The sequence below is a fragment of the Colletotrichum higginsianum genome, chromosome 3, assembly GCF_001672515.1.
Source record: "Colletotrichum higginsianum IMI 349063 chromosome 3, whole genome shotgun sequence".
Taxonomy (NCBI): domain Eukaryota; kingdom Fungi; phylum Ascomycota; class Sordariomycetes; order Glomerellales; family Glomerellaceae; genus Colletotrichum; species Colletotrichum higginsianum.
Window position 1 is genome coordinate 2,446,011 of NC_030956.1, and position 19,307 is coordinate 2,465,317.

Genomic DNA, 19,307 nt, shown 5'->3' on the forward strand with positions numbered 1-19,307 from the left:
GGATGCAGAATGGGTGCCCGAAGCAATTGGATCTCGGATTTTGGAACAGCCGCAATGATGAACGAGGAGGAAGCAGCCGCCTGCGCGTTTCTATGTGAATTAATAGCATCACGTCGACCGAAAACTCATCTATTGGCAGTGCTTAGGTGGTGGCCCGAGCTGCAATGGCGGGAACTGCTCTGCGTTGGAGTTGCAGCAGAGAGCTCGAAAGACATGCCGGACTGGTCCAGCGGTGTGCCTCGGCCGATGGAGTGCTCCTCGGCCCTTCCGGCGCCCCACCCTTGACCGATGACCCCGTCACAAACCCCTTCTGGTCTGGCCTCTTCGGGGTGTAGCATCTCTGTGGAGAGTGGAGAGTGGAGAGAGGTGGCCGTAGCTTCTACTGTATGGGTGCTAAGGAGTGTAGGGTGCACCGCCCGTGCCCGAGGGGCCCTACTAGAAACCGGATTGAAACTTCGTCCCGGCAGTCCACAGCCCTCCTCCTACTGCAGTAAACATAGTGCTTGCATCCCTCGTGTTGTCACGCGTGGCATGTTTCGTCAACTGCATACCAGAGCCATTCCTTCCACTACAACCGCTGCTTCCGTAGCTGCGCGTCCCAAATACCATCTTCCCTCCTACAACTTAATCAGCACCTGTGGACCGTCAACAAGACCGCTTCAATTAATCAACAATCTACAACTGCGGGGTAATATCGGCATAAACGCAAACGCAATCACAAACAAGCAACTCCACACAACCGCAGCAATGGCATCCGCAACAGGCTTCTACGACTTCAAGCCCCTCGACAGTACGTGATGCGTTCTCCCTCTCGCCTGTACCCTCTTCCCTTCCACGCATGATGTCGCTGACAATAACCCCCGCGGCACAGAGCGTGGCCAGGAGGTCCCCCTCGCCGACTACAAGGGCAAGGTCGTCCTCGTCGTCAACACGGCCTCCAAGTGCGGCTTCACTCCCCAGTACGCCGGCCTCGAGAAGCTCTACAAGGACATCAAGGAGAAGCACGGCGATGACTTCGTCGTCCTCGGCTTCCCCTGCAACCAGTTCGGCGGCCAGGAGCCCGGCTCCGACGACGACATCCAGAACTTCTGCCAGGTCAACTACGGCGTCTCCTTCCCCATCATGCAGAAGACCGACGTCAACGGCGACAACGCGAACCCCCTCTTCCAGTGGCTCAAGGAGGAGAAGCCCGGCATCATGGGCCTCAAGCGCATTAAGTGGAACTTTGAGAAGTTCCTCATCGGCCGCGACGGCCAGGTCAAGGGCCGCTGGGCCAGCACCACCAAGCCCGAGAGCCTGGAGAAGCCCATCCTCGAGGAGCTGGCGAAGAAATAAAGCAACGTCGTACGTAGAATGATACCCAGAGCGCGTTGCTCTGTAATACCGAGGTCGGTTGGGAGTTGAGGGATAAGCGTTCCATGGCGCCGGAAGGGCAGCCTAAGAGCGCCGCCGTCCCTTGGCCGGCCGGCCGGCTATATGTAGTCAACGATATGGAATCAATATAATGATTCAATCTGTTTCGACAGCATGTTGCCGAGCACCAATGAGTGATGATACACGTACATCTGGTGTCTTGGGCTGACTGCCATACTCAGATGCCACCATACCTGGGCCGCAAAGCATCACCGCGCCGCTCGGTTTTGGACAGCAAAATTCCATTGCAGGCTTGACATTGTCGAAGGGGCTCTCGTGCGACAGGTCATGTACAGGCTGCGCGGTGAGCATAGCATTCGACTCGTGGGACGTTGGCCGTCAGCTGTGACCACGCCCAGCTGTCGCCTGCCATGTCCAAGCTGAGGCTATGTTCCTACGGGTGGTTGCGAAGGACCATCTCGGCCAGTTGCATACCCCGGGTTCTCCAGGAGTCATAAAGTCGTCGGAGCGATGACGGTTTCACATCGTTCCGGTTCTTTGTCGCCGTTGTCCAATGCCCCATATCCGAGGTCGAAGCCGGGCTATCCACATCGCTCGTGCCACGGAAGCACTGTAAATACCTTGGATACTGGTCCAAGGAAGCAATGGGTTTCGTTTTCCCGCTGATGCTACAAGGCAGTCTGGTACTGGGTCTGAGTGAGATTCAATGTGACTATCGCCGGCTTGCAAAGTATATTGCATCCACGATCTCCGGTACACGCAACACGCCTCGCCGGGCCGGAAGAACGGAGTAGCAAGCAATCGGACGGAGACGCTGGACGGGATGCGTTTTCGACCATGGCGCTTCCATGCTACTCATGAAACCAGGCCTCCTCTCCCGATTCCTTTTTTCTCGACTATTGCACTGTGTGTGTTTGTCATTCCCTGGCAGTCCGCCCCTGATGTGTGAAGGCTGACAATGTCCACGTCTCTGGGCTCCCTGCCAATTCCATACAGCCACTCATGTTGGGATAACCCCTTATTCATCTTGAGCATCGACACTCGGTGTACATGATGACTCTAGTAGCTGTTCCTTACGCCTCGTTCGTCGGAAGTCGGGTCTCGGTGTTGATTTTGGAAGCACCGCCGCAAAGACCATGACGTCTTGTAAATCTGCATGAAGGCGAACCCATACGCAAGGATGAGCCCTTGGTATGAGTGCCTGCTTGTGTTCCCAACAATGTTGACATGGTCAGGTCAGGACCATGTTCATCGTTATTTGTTGTCTTTGGAGGACAGTAGGGTCTCACTCCAACTCCGGCATGCTGACTTTCACGTCGAGAGGAGAACACAGAGTTTGGAATGGCTGGTCTGGGTCATCAACACACCTTAGTCTCGGGTGGATAGTCACGAAACACATGTGTTGTAGTCATCTTTGTGTTTCTTCGGGGTGGATCGGACACAATCGACACTGTCGGTGTCGCAGGTATTTGACCGCATTTCGATCCTAGCCATTGATCAGTTGAGTGACTTCATAGAACGCTTCTATAAAGTCCGTATTAGCCTTGCGCGAACCCCCTCGCCCGATCATCGAAACGTGCCTCTTTCCATCATTGAGTTCCGTTACGCTACTCTTGGTAACGTCGACTGCACAGATTCAACACCCTCCTAGCGGTGATCTCCCGCTGCAGAAGGTTGTAGTTGGAGCTGGGACGGTCGTCAGAATGGCACTTTTAGCCACCTGAACAATGCCGGCCGCTCTCTCCATTGTAGTGAGCCTCTTGCTCAACGCCTGGCATAGTAGAGGGATAGCTAGCTGATGGATATCAAGCTCAGCTTCGATGTTACCAGGTCTCATTCAGGCCACTCGTCATCAACTGTCTACTCACATCCATCGTAGCCCGGAGCACCGGACTCGAGTGACTGCCCAGTCAGACGTCGGGAGTACCTCGCACACTGTCAGCCTCAGCAAATCAGACGTCGTTCTGGCAATCCTTTCATGTTCCTCACATTCGACTCCACTCGACGATGGATCAGACTACACCTGAGCCCTATTACACGCATGGACCGTAGTTCTCTCAATAACAGGCAGCACCGCCGTGTACGAGCATGACGTATTTACATATGCTTTTGCTGGCCTACTCTCCTAGTTCTGATTCCGTGTGCCACCAATATTGTGTAGAGACATGTCACAGAGAATGGGGGCACAGGTAGGGTCGAGAAACTCCTACATCTCATCCAGACCGACTGAACCATCCTGCTCCTGGAGATGAGTGGCCCAGGAGACTCTGGCACCTCATCAGTAGCCAAGTCACATCACAGGTCGGGCAGGTTTCTGCCTGCACATCAGGAGTACGTCGAGCGGCGCGTTGTGTACGAGCGTCTGAGCTGCATGCGTGACCTCTGGAGCGGGTCATGGGACGTTCTGCTAACAGACGCCTCGGTGAGCCGTCCTCCTCCTACCTCGCTCTCTCCCCTCCTTGCCGACGGAGCACAACCTCGCTCAGCTATCACAGCGGGCATCGTCATCTTCGCACAAATGTCCGCAGCTTTTTTTTCTTCATTTCCCTCCTTCCAAAGAGTCCGCCTCGGCCCGGATGTGGTAACAACGCCGCGCGAGGCCCCCAGCGAAAACAAAGGGACGGGCCCCCACGGCATCTATCGTGACACAGGCCGTTCTTGTCCCACAAGGGGACGCCGCCGCCACCACCGCTGCCGTTCTGTTACCACTCGTGGGTGTGTGGTTTGTAAAAGGGCTGGTCACCACTCTCGGGTCCCCATCTCGAACTCCATTTATAAGGCCCATCTCACGACCGAATGCTCAAATTGGCCCGCTTGGGGGGTTCGAGTGCCGGAGACATCAGGTAATGAAAACATGGTGGCATGTCGTCCGTGTCACCTTGGCCTCCTCCCCCCCTGGCCCGCCCAGCCTTGCTTCGGGCTACAGATGCAGAAAGACAGAACGAGGGTTTAATATCGAAGTCAAAGGGGGACAGGATCTTTTGAAAGAACAGGGAGTCGGGGGAATAAAAAGGTAGGACGTCAAGACGAGGTTCCGGTTAGCCTGTATAACGCCATTGAAATAGAGAATGGCGAAGATGTGAATTTTTTTTTTGGCTCCCTCACCTTGTCTCCTTTCTCTCGTATTCTCTCCAAGACCCCGAACTGGGCCAGAACGAAAAAGAATAACTAAAAAACCCCATCCGAAAACAGGCCATACGCCATGGGACCGGGCTTCCAGACGTTCGGACATTGATCTCATTGGACTTGCACTGGCAGGTATCTGCACCGGCGGACTCGGAGGAAGCTTGGCCCGCGGCGTACCTTCTTTTTCTTCTTCTTGTTGTCTATGATTCTTCATGCTGTTGAAATCTGGACAGATGAGGCCAAGGCAGCATGTCTATGGGCACCACACACGCCCCAGCCCACTTCTTACCAGACGCCGCTGTGGCTACGTATCTAAGTCCCATGAGTGAGAGCAGCGGAGAGACGACGGTGTGTGCCACTGTGACGACGACAACGACGACGGCGACGACGGCGACTTTTCCCGGTGCGGACGGACGGGCAGGGGGCGACTGTGGTTTTGGAGTCTGGACACCGGCATCGACAACGACATCGATATGCGACGGAGGCTAGAAACCTACATTCAACTCCAACGTGTGGCGATTATCCGCCGCTGAGCAGGACGTCGTCATCCGACGTCGCCAATCAGCGCATCCCCAGGAGACGGGTTGCACACCACACATCCATCCACACATCTTTTCGCAAATCATCCGCGTCAGAGGTCGAGAATCCCGCCATCTTCAGAAAGAGCCCGGGTAGATCTCGACGCTGGAATCTGCCAACTGGAGGGGGGGTGGGAGAGACCAGGACTCTTTGCTCCTATATCGCTCATTGGGACCGAAGCATCAGACAGAACACGCTGCGTACTGGGGTCGCATACGTGGTCCTGACAGCGCGCCGAGGTCCAGCGTTGATGAAGAATAGAAGACGCAGAGGACGGTGATGGTCTTCTGCCTCGCTCGTCGAGGGGCGGGCAAAGGGCTTCTCCCCATCCCCGTTCGAAAGACCCTGGGATCACTCGACGCTCGACGCTCAACTTGCGAGCAACAGCAGCAGGTTGAATCCACCCGCTCGTTGTAGGTAGGTACACTACTGTTCATTCGTGCGTGATGTGCGTCCCTCATTGCCCTGCGTGACCCCTGTGCCGATGCGGGTCTTCGACAGCCGGCCTGGGAACTTTTGTGGAAGCCAAGCGGGGGGTCAGGACGCACTCTCGAGAGAACACCCCACCCCCCGCATGTCTAGTCGTACTCCTGCGTACGGCGGCCGAAACTAGGCAAAGAGCTCGAGGAACTGGGGGAGAAGGGGGGTGGGAAGGGACGTCTAGATCTGACGTATCTTTCTGTCCCTCTTGGTCTTTCTCTAGGTGCTGCTGCTGATGATGATGACGAGGCAAGGCGTGGGATGAAGAACGGCCGGGTGGGAGGACGTTGAAGGCTCACGAATTCGCGCACTTGTTCCCGGAAGAGAGGGCACGCGTGCGCGCGCACTCACACGCACATACACCCACCCGGTCGGGGATATTTCCCTCATCGACACTGGGGCCCAGCCACGATCTTCATTTTTCGGCGACGTTTGAAGCGCCACAGGGACGTGGCAGAGCCCTGTGGCAGAGGAGGGGGGGAGGAGGCCAGCCAGGACGAACGAACGTAGACGCGGGCGGCAACTTCCAAGGGTCTTGGAACCACTCTCTCCATGAAGCCGAGCCCGGTCAACCCGCCAAGCAAAGGGGGGAACTCAAGAAATGAGATAGCGTGCCGGCTAGCCTCGAGAGCCTCCATGACGGACGGGGAGGAGAGGCTGTCGCTTTGCCGCCGTTCCCCGCTGACCGACCGACAGCCCGCCGCGGTATGTGAATGAATGCGGGGAAGACGGTCGAAAGAACCGCATCGGGGCCTCGTCCGCGACCACGAAGGGATTGATTTCAGACGCGATAATGCCCGAAAGGGATTCGGCGTTCTGGTGTGGTTCTGGCAGAGAGTATGGACATAAGGGGGTTCGCCCGCAAACATTGGCATTAGCAAATCCGGGCCTCGTTTTTAGTAATGGCGTCCTGTCAGGGAACCTCTTCGTCGGTATATCGTGGACTAGCTTCATGCTGGGGGGAAATAAACAAGCCGTGGCCACGGAATGGCACCCGATCAGTTTGCGGGGAAGAGGGCGCACGAGACTCAGGAGGGCACGCGATGAGCTTAACTAACTGTTGGGCTAGGCCCCCTCCGATCTCGTCGAGTTCCGCCTTGGTGAACATCCCTTTTGGGGAAAAAGGAAAGGCATCCGACGATCCTTCATGGATGCACGGGCGTTCGAGCTCAGCTTGGGGGGGATATCGTGGCTTCTTTCTGAGTCGATGGTCACGGGATTGCGGTTACCGTTCTTTGCAAACAGCCGGAGCCTGTCGAACAATAAGCCGGCAGGGAACCTTTGCCGACCCCCCCCCCAAAGCATAAATTCCTCCTTTTCAGCTTTGTCGCGAAGCGGGCGCTAGATTATAGGGTTTTCGCGGCTCTGAGTGTACGGACTCCTCTCATGAGACCAACCGCGGCGAGATATCGAGGATGAACACAACTCGTTCGTATATCCAAGCGAATGAGGCCGTTAGGATTAGACAACTGATGACCAAGATATGCTATCGCCACCAGGACGGTCAGGCCCTCGAATCCCTGGCCAGGGCCAGGTATTGCCATGTATTCTCAAAGGGATCCGCAAAGGAGGAGGTCCCTTCTATTGGATCACCTCCATTGACTGCTGTAAATTTTACAAGACAACCCTTTCTTTAGTGTATACATAAAGTTCACCCAGTGCGATCGTCGGCGGTTGTCATTCGCTGACACGCGGGCACACGCTTGTCCGCGTCGAGATGGCGATTGCAACGTTGCAGCACCAATGAGACGGCGACGAACCGTCCTAAAAGCCCAGAGAAGCTCGAGGCAAGCTGATTCGACGAGGCGACGATCATGACATATTCCTTTTGAGAAGGAAAGGGAATTGCGTCCAGATGACTACCCGTTGGCATTTCCGGGGCTTGGGGGTTTTTTTTTTGTTTTTTTTTATGAAAAACGCCGGAAATAAGACAAACAGGCGGGGGGCAGACCGGAACCAGGATTCTCGACCTCGCCTGTCGATTCAACAAGTCTATGCTGTATCAAGTTTCCGAGCAGGGGTAACGGCAGGTGCTTTGCCATGGGCCACAACCCAGTCGGTGAAGTGGTTGGATTCGAAATGTCTCTGTTTACAGAAACGGAGAGCGAGCAACTGGCAGCTCGAAGGGTACAGGGGTTGATGCCAGGCAAGGGGGGCGACCAGCTGGCGGACAATCCTCGCAGCATCCGAGAGCACGGGATGACTTATGACTGAGTATGTATACCCCTCTATACTTATCGTCGGCGGCCACAAGAGATGAGATGAGGTCAGAACCAAATGACTGACGACGCCGACGGTGACGTCCATGGCGCTCTGCGGGCAAAACAATTCGAGGGACAGGCGGCTGCACCATGGCCTGATGAAGCTTCGAGAGACCAACGATGCAGGAGCAACAATGCCAGTCCGAATCGTGACGGAAAAGCGAACGGGGGGGGGGGGGGGGGGGCGGTTGGGGGCCACCCCCTGTCTCTGCCGAGTCTGCTCACCTCACCGACCGGCCTAGCATGGAAGCGAGGGGCAAGCAGGCAAACAGGCAGACAGGCAGGCAGGCAGAATGCGCTGTGGTTCTTATGAAGTGGCAGTGGGCTCTCACTCACCCTCGATTGAGAGGCAGAGAGACTGCGTGAACAGTCGAGGCCATGACCCTGCCGTCCAACGAATGGTGGCTCAAACCTCAGATTCATCGTCAGGTCTCGTCTCGCACACGTAGTATACACTAATATACACCAGGAAAAGAACAAAGTGGGTGCGTCTCGGGAGATGGTGTTGAGTCTTGACAATAACAGCAACCCGCGGCCAATCACGCTGCCCGGGCTTGATAGAGTTAAATCGGCATCAGGGGTGCTGCGAGAGTGGTGGTGGTGGGTGATAGGGGTTGCATGCGTGTGTGTGTGTGTACATCGTACACATATATTTACGAGTAGACGAGCGGACTCTATCTCGAATTGCGATTTGATGACCAACACAGATAGCCAATCATTCCGAGACGGAGGGTGGGGGTCATTGCTCCAGCCAAGAAGAAGCAGATGACGGCAGCAAACCAAGATCGAACAAGGTCCTGTAGTCGCGACTGGTTGGCTAGCTGTGGCCGGAGAAATTTGCGGCGACGGTTGGCGGTTGGCGGGAGGGCGCGGACTCGCTCGAAGAGAAAGACGCCAGAGTCGGATTTAACTCGTCCACGGGGGAATAAGTCAAGCCGGCTGACACACTAACCAAAGGCTCAAGGACTTTTTGCATCGAGTGAGGCTTAGACACCCCCCGAACCACGAGATGGCGTTTTGGCGTTTGAAAGAGGGGGTTCCGTGCATGCTTCCTCTGCCCTTCTAGCGCCCCGAAGTGCATCCTCGCGCTAGGCGGAATGTGTACTATTCTTCGTCGGCGCTGTGTTTGTCAAAATGGACGAGTGAGTGTGGCAGAAAAGGCACCTGGCGGGCGGGCCTGCTCTATCGACGGCGTTGTCATCTCGGGTGACATCAGAGGGTTCGCGAGCCACGGGCGACAGCTCTCTCAATACCATTTCGAGGACTTGGAAAACTCGTGGAGCTGTGCTGGCCTGTCAGGAGTCAAGACTGCCGTTACGGGAGTTGTCCGCGTTTCGAGATGAAATCGAATGCACGTCAACTAGACTCCTGGACACGGAAGTCCCGTCGCACAGCCCTAGCCTTGCGGTAGTTGAGGAAGCGGGAGACGGGATGTCAAAACGGCAATGGGAAATCATGGGGTCGCTCTTTCCGAGAAGGAGTCCGGTATCGACCTGCTCTTCCTGGAACCTGTCTGCGAAGCCAGGGCACGAGGGAGAGGCTGAGCGAGGTTCGTCTGCCAGGGGCGGGAGCATCGTCATGAGTCGCGGGCTGCAGGTTATGCCATAGCCGCGAAAATGTCTCGGCTGCGAGTTTGCGGACCGAGAAAGAATCTAAAAGAAGAAGTAGAACAGAAAAAACTCTTTCTTGACTCGATGTAGTGCTGGGGGGGCGTCAAGTCGAAGCATCGCCGACGCCGAATCTTGCGACCCCAAAGCAATCTGAATTTGAACGAAACGCTCTAATCACAACCTTCGGCGCTCCGGGGCCATGGGGAACTGATCAATATCGGTGGCTAATAGGGGTTGTGGGAGCTGGCCCCCCTGTGAGCCTGGAATCCTGGGAGCTGTCGGTCGGGTCCGATGTGTGGGCTCTTATAGGAACGAAAGCATGTGAAGGATGGAGACGGTCGACGTTGGGAAAAGAGTTGGGGCGACCTCCGAGCCCCACGGCGACGATCCCGTCGCTCTGCCGTTCTTGTCGCTGGTATCTGGGCCCGGCGTCCCTGTCTTGCAAGGCTCCGTCGATGCTGGACTGTCGGTCGTCTGTGATGAGGTTGGATTCTGAGTGTGACGGGTGCGCGCAGTGTCGGTGCGAGAGTTTGCCATGAGGGTCGGGATCCGGCGCAACGTCAACCAGCACCGACATGCAATTGATTAGTTTCTTGATTCCTGACATGAAGCCGGGGGGTGGTCAACTGCAGGACCGTGCTGGCGGCGCTACTCCTGCAAGATTTGAGACAGGAAGAACCGGCTGGCAGGCATCTGTACTTAGCTGGTAGGGTCTGCTCGAGCCTCGAGGGCAACGATAACAAGACGGACTATTGTTGCTTGTTCGAGTCACACTACCGTGGCCATGGCTGGTGTCGTTTGATGGGCCAAGTCGACTGCGTGCCGACTGCAGATGCCAAGGGTCATCGGTCACTAGAGGGGCAAAGAGGCCCAAAGCACCGCCGTCGGCTCGTGGGATGCGAACAGTCTTGGCAGTCTGTTAGTTAGCGGTTGAAGAATGGATCCGTGGTTGTGCAGTTGATTGCTTGCTGAATTTGCGACGTGACATTCAGTGGTCTAGCTGTTCAAAGGCGCCACACCACACACTTGGAGTTGGTGAGCGAGCAGAGCTTCGTCGCAAAGCTTCGTCACATAGCTTCCAGAACGTCACGACGCCCGCCGCCCTCGCTCCTGATCCCTTCTTCTTTAGTTGCCAAGGCCTAGTACCGAAGGAAACCGCTGGCCAAGGATGGCAGAAGGCAGGTACGGGCGATGGATGTGTGGGAGTGTCCGCGGTGGTGTGTCCGCGATAGCGTTAGTGTGAGTGAGTGTGTGTGTGTGTGCCCGGCACCCATCCCCTCCCCCCAAACTCTCGCGCCTGACCTGCGACTGCAAGTCACTTCCGTTCGAGATGGTTGGCCTCTGGACAGGTTGCCTGACGGCAGAAGGCGTGTCGAAGTCTGCATGGAAGGTCCTGCGCGAGCGCCGCCCGTTCTGTTGTGCTGCGAGGCCCTGTGACAGTCCTGCAATGATACATTCTGGCGCTCATGGGGCGGCGCCACGGCGCAGCTAGCTCATAAGACACTAAGCGTAGCAGCAGGCCAAGCCTTGTATGGTCGCCGTGATGCGCCCTTCTGTGGCATTGCATAGAAGAAGCCATGGCCGGAAATGTCGAGAGCAGGGGAAGGGGGAGGGGGGACGGTGGTTCAGTGTCATGAGATACATGAGGTTGACCGATAGTTCGAAGACAGGAGTAGGTTGCTGAGAACGAACCCCGACGTGATATGACCACTTGCCTGCCTAGTCTAGCTAAGATACTATGATATCAGTCAAGGAACGTGAATATCGCCAGTCGTGAGCTGCTGCCGGTGTTGTGTCTTAAGCTACCTTCTTAGGGGAACCTACCTAGATACCTAGGTACCTAGACATCCATGCTAGGGGTGCCTACCTGTTACAGACACTACAAGACTACAAGACTACTCGGGTGCTCTTTCCTCGAGTACCGGCGTAAATTTAATTCTCCAGTGCGGCCGGGACGGGGGGACGTGGACCTCACCTCCTATATCCCGCCCCTTCCTGGTTGAGTATTTACCTTTGTACCTGCCTAGGTACTTGCCTATGCAGACACCTATTCGCACCTACAGAGTATGTAGGTACCTACCTACCTAGGCAGACTCTCTCGCATACTTGGCCCCTTTCCCCCTCATTTCCACTTCACACACTTGACCCAACACATGCTCTCAATCTCTGCCCAACCCAACTCCTTAACCTCCCATTTCTCACCTCGCCCTCACCTCTCCCACCTTGTCTTGCCTTGCCTCTCGCACGCATCGAGTGCGGAGTATCCTAGCCTTGGCGGTGCTGCATTAGAGAACGACAAGCCTTTGTTGCTGGAGCTAGCCGTCCTGGCCTGCCGACGACGCTTGGTTTCTTGTTCGGCAACGGCGCTCGACTAGAGATCCTACAGCATCCCATCGTCAACCGCCAAACATAACACCTTGGATGGAATTCCCGCTGATGCTTCCGTCGCCGTCGCCGTCGCCGTTGCCATGGCCCACCACCGTCCCTCGACCAGCAGACCGCTCGCCCCGATGTTGGTTGAGCTATGGAGACTACATGCCCGTCCCCTGGACCGGAGTGAGCGCGTTGGCAAGCAGGGTTCCTAGGCTAAAGATAACAGTTCCTGGCTCTTTTCAAAACAGCCGCCGCTGATATGGGGGAATGGATCACGTAGACTTGCTCACGAGTCACAGTTACAGAACACCCGTGTATGCAACGGATATTAGACACATGCGAGCTGCTTCGCCCGCTCCACCAGACGAGACCCCCATCGACCACCACCCTGTTGCCAGAGAACCAGTGAACACACGACACGGCCAGGCCAATACTGCCAAATCCGGTCTCTGACTTACTTTAATTGACTCTACCGCGGCATTACTCGTCGCAGTGATACGCTGTGGGCTCGGGCGTCTCTCATATGCTTGGAAGTCAGGAACAGACACTCGGACAGGAACAGGAGCAAAAACAGGAACAAGAAACAGGAACAGGAAACCCCCCATGCGAGATGGCCATGGATCACGGCTGGACCCCCGCGCGCCCCGCGACCGCTCTTCCACTTACTGGTTGGTTCACTGCTGTCGACTGTCGAGCCTGGTCCACGCCCAGCGGGTGGGCTGAAGATGACGGATGAACCACCACCCCGTCATCATCCCGGTCAGCTCGGTTAGAGGCAAAACGTACCGAGGGACAGACACACACTCTTCCTCTTTTTCTCTATCCTCTCTCTCGGGGAGATGGAGATACACGTCAAATGCCGTCAGATACCTGTCGCCTGCCGCGGGCCTCCCCGCCACCGCTGCGTACCTCAAACGGCGGCCGACAGGTACTCCCGAGTATTGTCCGCCTTGGGCCCGGGGCGGGGGGCACTCTGCACGCTTCGCCCTTTCAGACACACTTTCCTCGAGTCCTCTGGCCCATTTCTGTCACATGCATTTTTTTCCCACCCTTCCCTCGCCTGCGTCTCGCGGTTCATTGGGTCTTTAGTTTCCTCATCCTCTGCCATCGCAGCCTTTCGAAGGGCCGCCTCCGAACACACAGCTTTAAACACTCCGACAAACACCCCGACGCGCCCGCTGGACGTCGGCTGGCTCCTCTCAACATCTTAGCCACAGTGGCCGGAGTTCGAGTGGGATTTCCCAGCTATTGAGACGCGGGCTTTCCATTGGCATACGCTGCTTGACCGTGTAATTGGTCGGGCTGGAGCGGTCTGCCAGTTCGTCCAAACGCTGAACTTGGGACCCTTCGAACCCTTGTTCCCTTCATTCGCAAACCGACGCTACTGTACATACTCGCACAACCAAGCCGGTGTCGACAAGAGGGTCTTCCTTGTTTTACTTTGCACGTTTGTTATCTGCTGTGTATTCGTAGTGTGGTGTACCTCAGTTTGGCTTATTGAGCTTCGAGTACTGTTCCAGCCTCACCCCCGTCGACGACAATCGCCCGCGTCATTTTTAGCTCGCGGCGCCTGGTTCCTTGCCCGCAGCAGGCCGAAAGTTAATTGCCCACCAGGCTTGTTCGTCCGTTCTTCACAGGGCGCCTCTCGAGGTTCTGGATGCAGAAGAAGCACGCAAGCCGGCTGGCTAGAGCCTAGAGCGCCCCCTAGCTGCCAATCACCCTTTGCCTCGGCCGCCATCTCCGCCCTCGCCGCCGTCGCTGTTCTTGCATGCCCCAACCCTGTCCTGCCATGCCCTGTACCGCGGCAGATGCAGCAGCATTGCACCGCATCGAGTCGCTAGCAGGGGCTTAACTCAGGGAGCACTAGGGTGGGGTTCGTGGTGGGTTTGCAAAAGGACCTGAGCTAGGTTGAGGCTAGACGCGAAAAGGAGCAACGGCCACTGGTCAGTGGTCAGTACATGGCTAGGAGGGGTACAGAGTACAGAGGGCCATTTCGGAGACTGACTGGGAAGCTCTCTGTCCTTCACTCTCCCACTGACATGACAGGCCGCCGAACGAAGACCACTCGGCCCTGCCTTGTCTTGTCTTGACTTGAGCGAAGCGTATCTATCTCACGAGAGAAGAACATTAAGAGACATGGTAATCTAAGACGCCACGGCCGAGGTTGGAATACTGGCTAATGGGAATCCCTAGAGGCCGTTTACCGCGTGTGCGGCGTACGCCATTTCCGATGGGATCGACCGTCAATGTCTCGTCTTGTCCGATATCTATCTCTTCTGTCAGATGCGCCAGACGCCAGGCGGGAGGCGGGAGAGGCGGGCTGGGAACATCTCTTCAGGTACCAACGAATACGAGTTCTTGGGGCCGGATACCTCCCTCGCGGCAGGGGTTGCAAGCGCCGCCAAAGAGGCACAAGGGGGGACGTCTTATCCCCTCGTCTACTTACGGATCCTGGCCTCTACTGGTGCGGTGCATTGATCGCTCCCCGTCTCGTCTCCTCTTCAACCCCCGCAATCCTCTATCACGTCTTATCTTGCTGGCCTCCCGTGCTGCTACGGGTTCCCTTGCGGTGACTGATGCGTTTGTCGTATGTCATCAGTCATGGCGATAATCTTCTCTATCTCGACGGCGGAGACCGGACATTGTAAACATGGATTTCTGACGGATTCGGCCGACCAAGACGCGAAACAGGCATATACACACGCCCTACCGGATGGACTCTGATCTGCTCGAGAGCTCCCCAAGCACCCGAGCTTGACGCTTCTCTTCTCGCTTCTCCAAAATGGACTCTTGTCCCGTCTGCTTGTGGAGAGAGAGATATACCTTCGTGTAGTCACCTTCTCCGCATTGACTATCCGCTTCCCCAACATCATCAACCAAGACACAATGTTAACACCGAGACCACCCATCCATCCGTGCCTCTCGCACTCCGAATGGGCGGGGAGGCGAGAAAAGGATTGAGGCATGCAACCCCTCCAAAGACTGGACGACAAGGCCCCTCCCCTGTCTCATCGTCCGTCCACACATCTTGACGAGAACAACCTAAAATCGCGGGCGAGCCAGCGCAAAAGCAAGGTACCTGGAACCCTAGACCTGTGTACGGATGGATACCTGCAGTAAAATGGAGACTCCCTCTTTGCAGGGGGGGTGTCCATTACCCCTGCTCTTCAGACATTTGGCAACAGACCCGCTGATCTGCTCATCTTCATCCTCCCACTCTCTCTTTTCATTCGTTTCGTTCTGCCCTCTGTTGACCCTCTGCGCAGTCTCTCTCTCTCTCTCTAGCCTTGCCTCCCCGTTATTAGGCTCTCAGCTGTGTCTCTCGAGCCCTCAGTTTCCGCGGCCACTAAGATGGAGAGAAGGGTCAGGGACCCGGAGACGAGACACACTCCCCGACTGCTTTCCTTCTCGCACACCCACACAACCTGGTTCGCTTTCACGTAGGTTTCTCTCCTTCGGTCGACCTCGCCGCCCCCGGTCTCTTCCTCTCTGTCCCCCTCACCGTGCTGTGTGCTCCTCCTAGTACGCATCCTCTACTACCTATGTACTGCTGCTGCTTCTTCTTCTCCCTCCCATCCCCGTTGATGCTCTCTCACTCATTCAAGTTGCCTCCTACCCCCCGTCGACCGCACATGATGTACTCTCCCACTGCCTGTGCAATACCCGCTTCCCTCCCCCGGACGAATTGCTTGGTGAGGTCCATGATCCATGTTCGCCGCTTGTATATCTCCAGCCAATCTCTCATCCATGCAGCCAGTGGCTGCCAACTGAGAGTACTCTTACTACGTCTCGATCCATTTATACACTCCTCCTCCCCAAGCCTCGCCACTCTTTGCATGACATATTGTGCCTCTTAACTTACGCTCTCGCCTCCATCTCCTGCTTATTTACCTACAGCAATATATTATATTTTGCCATATTGCCATTTGTTTACTCATACCACTTGGACTGTGTGTTGTTCGACGCCCAGATCATCCCGCCTCTTCCCTGACCGGCAGCCCGGTCTCGCACATGTGCCAAACGCACACTACCTATAACAACGACAAGAGCTACTACACAAACCCGCCTCTCAACTTGAACGACACAAGATGACTGCTCCTATAACCCAACAACAATCAGCTCAGGCCAAGGACGCCGCCGCCGCCGCCTCTGTGCGCAAGCGGAGGAGACGGGCTCCCGCCGGCGGCGCCGCCGATGACTGCTTCACCTGCTCCAAGAGAAGCGTCAAGTGTGACCGCAGACGGCCTTATTGCTCGCAATGCCTCGAGATCGGCAACGAGTGCTCCGGATACAAGACCCAACTGACCTGGGGAGTCGGTGTCGCCAGCAGAGGCAAGCTGCGCGGCCTGTCTCTTCCCATCGCTAAGGCGCCCCCCGTCGCCGGGGTTGCGAAGAAGTCGCCCGTCCGTCCCCGCGCCAACTCGACAGCCACCACTGCAGGATGGGCAGACGCCGACAACGTTTCTCGGAGAAATAAGCGCGACGATGCCGGCTTCTCGCCAGAGCACGTCGTCTCGACGCCCACAACACCCTTCCCCCACAGCTACGACCTTCTCTCCATGTCACATCCCGAGCACACGCCCTCTTTGACCGCCGGACACTGGGGCGGTCTCCCATATGCGAACAGCATGCCTACGGATGGGCCCAACTACCGGAAACTGGGTGCTCACCTGGGCCCCATCCCCATTTCGGGAGCCATGTCTTCGTCGCTCGACTCGGTGAGCGACGCCGACTACATGTCGCCCATTAGCCACTCGTACTCGAGAGACGACATACCATTTCTCCACAGCCCCAACGTAATGTATGACGGCTACAGCACCCACGGCTCGCCGGTGCCACAAAGCCCCATCTCGGCCATCCTCATCGACCAGAGGGGGGCGCCTACGTCGTGCCCTAGCCTCGTGTACGCCCCGTCGGAACATAGTTCAAGCCTCACGTCGCACATGGACAACTTCGAAAGTCAGTTGAGTCAGAAACTGATGCGGGAGTGTGACACTCTGAGTGAGACGTCCTGTCCGGCTCTGTTTTGGGACCAGACCCGCTGACGTGTGTGTGACGGCTTTAGGCGTTCCCGAGATGGATGCGTATAGCAACAGCTGCAACTCCAACAGCCATGTCTGGACCTCGCCGCCTCCCGAAAGTATGTCACCGCACCACTCGGACCACCACCAGGCTTCGGCCCAGTGGCCTACCATGTTCGAGCCGCAGGCCGTTCACGTCAACCCGGATCTCATCGCCAAGATGCCCTTCTTCATGGACTACTACAAGAACATCATGTGCCCGTCTATGGTCTTCATGGACGGGCCGGGCAATCCGTACAGGGAGCACATCCTCCACCTGGCCTCCAACAGCCAGAGCCTTCAGCACGCCATCTGCGCCCTGTCGGCCTGCAACCTGCGGATGAAGCGCCGGCTCAGCCTGGGCCAGGACACGCGCGAGCTCTCGGAGAAGCTCATGGCCGAGAAGTCGACAGCCGAGTCCATGGCTGACGCACAGCCCGAGGACCAGTCCCTCTCGGAGGAGTACCAACACCGGAACCTCGCAGTCCACCTGCTCAACCAGCAGCTCAATGACCCGGCCAAGTCCAGCCACGACTCGGTCCTGGCGACCATCCTACTCCTCTGCCACTACCGCATGGTGGAATCTGGCATCGCAAAGTTCCACACGCAGTTTGCCGGCGTTAAGAAGATCCTATCCATTCGGCGGTCGCAAAACCTTGCGCCCTCGCGCGACTCGGCGTGGATGGAAGCCATCTTTACCTACTTCGACGCCATCTCGGCCAGCATCAACGACCGCGAGGCCCAGCTCAACTCGACATTTTACGGCGTCATGCCGGACGCCCAGCTCCTGCCGCCCGGTGCAGAGAACCTCGTCGGCTGCGATCGCGAGCTCTTCAAGACTATCAGCAAGCTCGGCAGACTCAACTTGCTGTCCCAGCACCGCGCCGTCCAGAACCTCGTCGGCGGTCCAGGAGGGCGTAACGTCCCATCCCGTTCCCAGTCGCCACTCGGTTCGCCCCTGGGCCACGCCTATAAGGGGAGCATCGGTGGCCTGCATCAGCAGCAGCAAATGGGCGACGCCTTCAACATGCCCATGCGGTTCGACGGCAATGGCTTTGGCTCGACCCTCGACGACGACGAATTCGCCTCGTCGTCGCTGTGCTCGTCGGCGACATACGACGATCACCGCAACAACTTTTGGCGGGAGTGGAAGGAAGCGCGCGTGGCGCTCCAGAGCTGGGAGTTCGACTCGGCGCGCGTGCACGCGTCGCTCCCGTCTCCCGCAACACCTGCGCAGGTCCGTGACCTCGGGTCGCTGTCCGAGGCGTTCCGGTACGCGGCGCTGCTGTACACGGAGCGGCTGGCGTCGCCGAACGTGCCATCGACGCACAGCAACTTCCAGAACCTCGTGTCGCAGGTCGTCTACTACGCCACGAGCCTCGAAGCCGCGGGCGGCCAGGCCGAGAAGTTCTTATTGTGGCCGCTCTTCGTGGCGGGCAGCGAGTGCGTCAACGGGCTGCAGCAGAACATTGTGCGGAGCAAGTGCCGTGACATCATGGCACGCTCGGGGTACATGAACAACCTTGCGGCGCTCGACGTGCTCGAGCGCCTTTGGGCCGGTGAGTGGAAGGACGGCGAGCCCCGGAGCCCCGCGGCGGTCAAGCTCGAGGCGATGCGCCGGGGCCCGTTTAACTGGACCAGGTGCATCGGCGGGCCCGGTGTCGAGGTGGAGTGGATCATGTTCTAAGAAAGGGGCCTCTCATCCCGCGGAGGGAGAGAGAGACGGACAGGCCGGCAGGGATTCATATTGGACTCAGAAGCACGCGAGTCACGCGCAACAGCGGTCTGAATGCGCGTTGTTTTATTTTCTTGGTCCTTTTTTTCCTTGGGGGTTTTTTTTTATGGTTTTTGTTTTGTTTTGCTAGGCGGCAAGCTGGGCTTGTGTCATGAACTGATGAGACCGGGTCCGCGGAGTCGACGGATCCTATCTGTAAATCTGTACAATAGCGCGCGAACCTCTACAAAACTGCATAACTTCACGACACGGAGTTCACATGGGAGAAGGAAGGGAACGGCACACGAGGTCTCGGACGGACTCTTTGCATGAAGGACGACGATCTGGAGAAGAACGGCCAGAAGAGGGAAGGATTAGCTTTAGCTTCACGGAATGCAGCATCACGAGATAAGAAAAGGAAGCAAAACAGAGGAAAAACGAGAGAACCATTTAAAAAAACTATGCATCACACGCAATCTCCATGTTTCCCTACAGCCTAACCCCTCCGTGACCGACTGATAGATGCCTCGGTCCGAGAGTCACTCGTCCTCGTCTTGGGATTGTGCTCCGTAGAGCCACTGTAGTTGAATCACACCGGTCCCTCCCTCGTTAGAGGTCGATGGCAATGGCGTGCTCCGTCGGCCTCGGCCCTCGACGATGATGGTACCTGCAGTCTACACTGCCGGGAACGGCCAGGCGCAGCAGGCGGCGAACGGCGGGCGGATCCTCC

The 19,307-nt window shown here is 57.0% G+C and overlaps 2 protein-coding genes across 2 annotated transcripts; both read left to right on the plus strand.

Annotated features, from left to right (window-relative positions):
• Positions 1–531: 531 nt before the first annotated feature.
• CH63R_04292 (Glutathione peroxidase) lies at positions 532–1,335 on the plus strand (the record flags this gene model as incomplete). Its single annotated transcript, XM_018299267.1, has 2 exons — positions 532–790; positions 872–1,335. The coding sequence occupies 2 exons, from the start codon at positions 532–534 to the stop codon at positions 1,333–1,335; spliced, it is 723 nt and encodes a 240-aa protein (XP_018160513.1).
• A 14,556-nt stretch (positions 1,336–15,891) lies between these two features.
• Positions 15,892–18,550, plus strand: CH63R_04293 (Fungal transcriptional regulatory protein; the record flags this gene model as incomplete). The annotated part of the gene is made up of 2 exons (XM_018299268.1): positions 15,892–16,762; positions 16,869–18,550. 2 exons carry the CDS (start codon positions 15,892–15,894, stop codon positions 18,548–18,550), a joined length of 2,553 nt encoding a protein of 850 aa, XP_018160514.1.
• Positions 18,551–19,307: the final 757 nt, after the last annotated feature.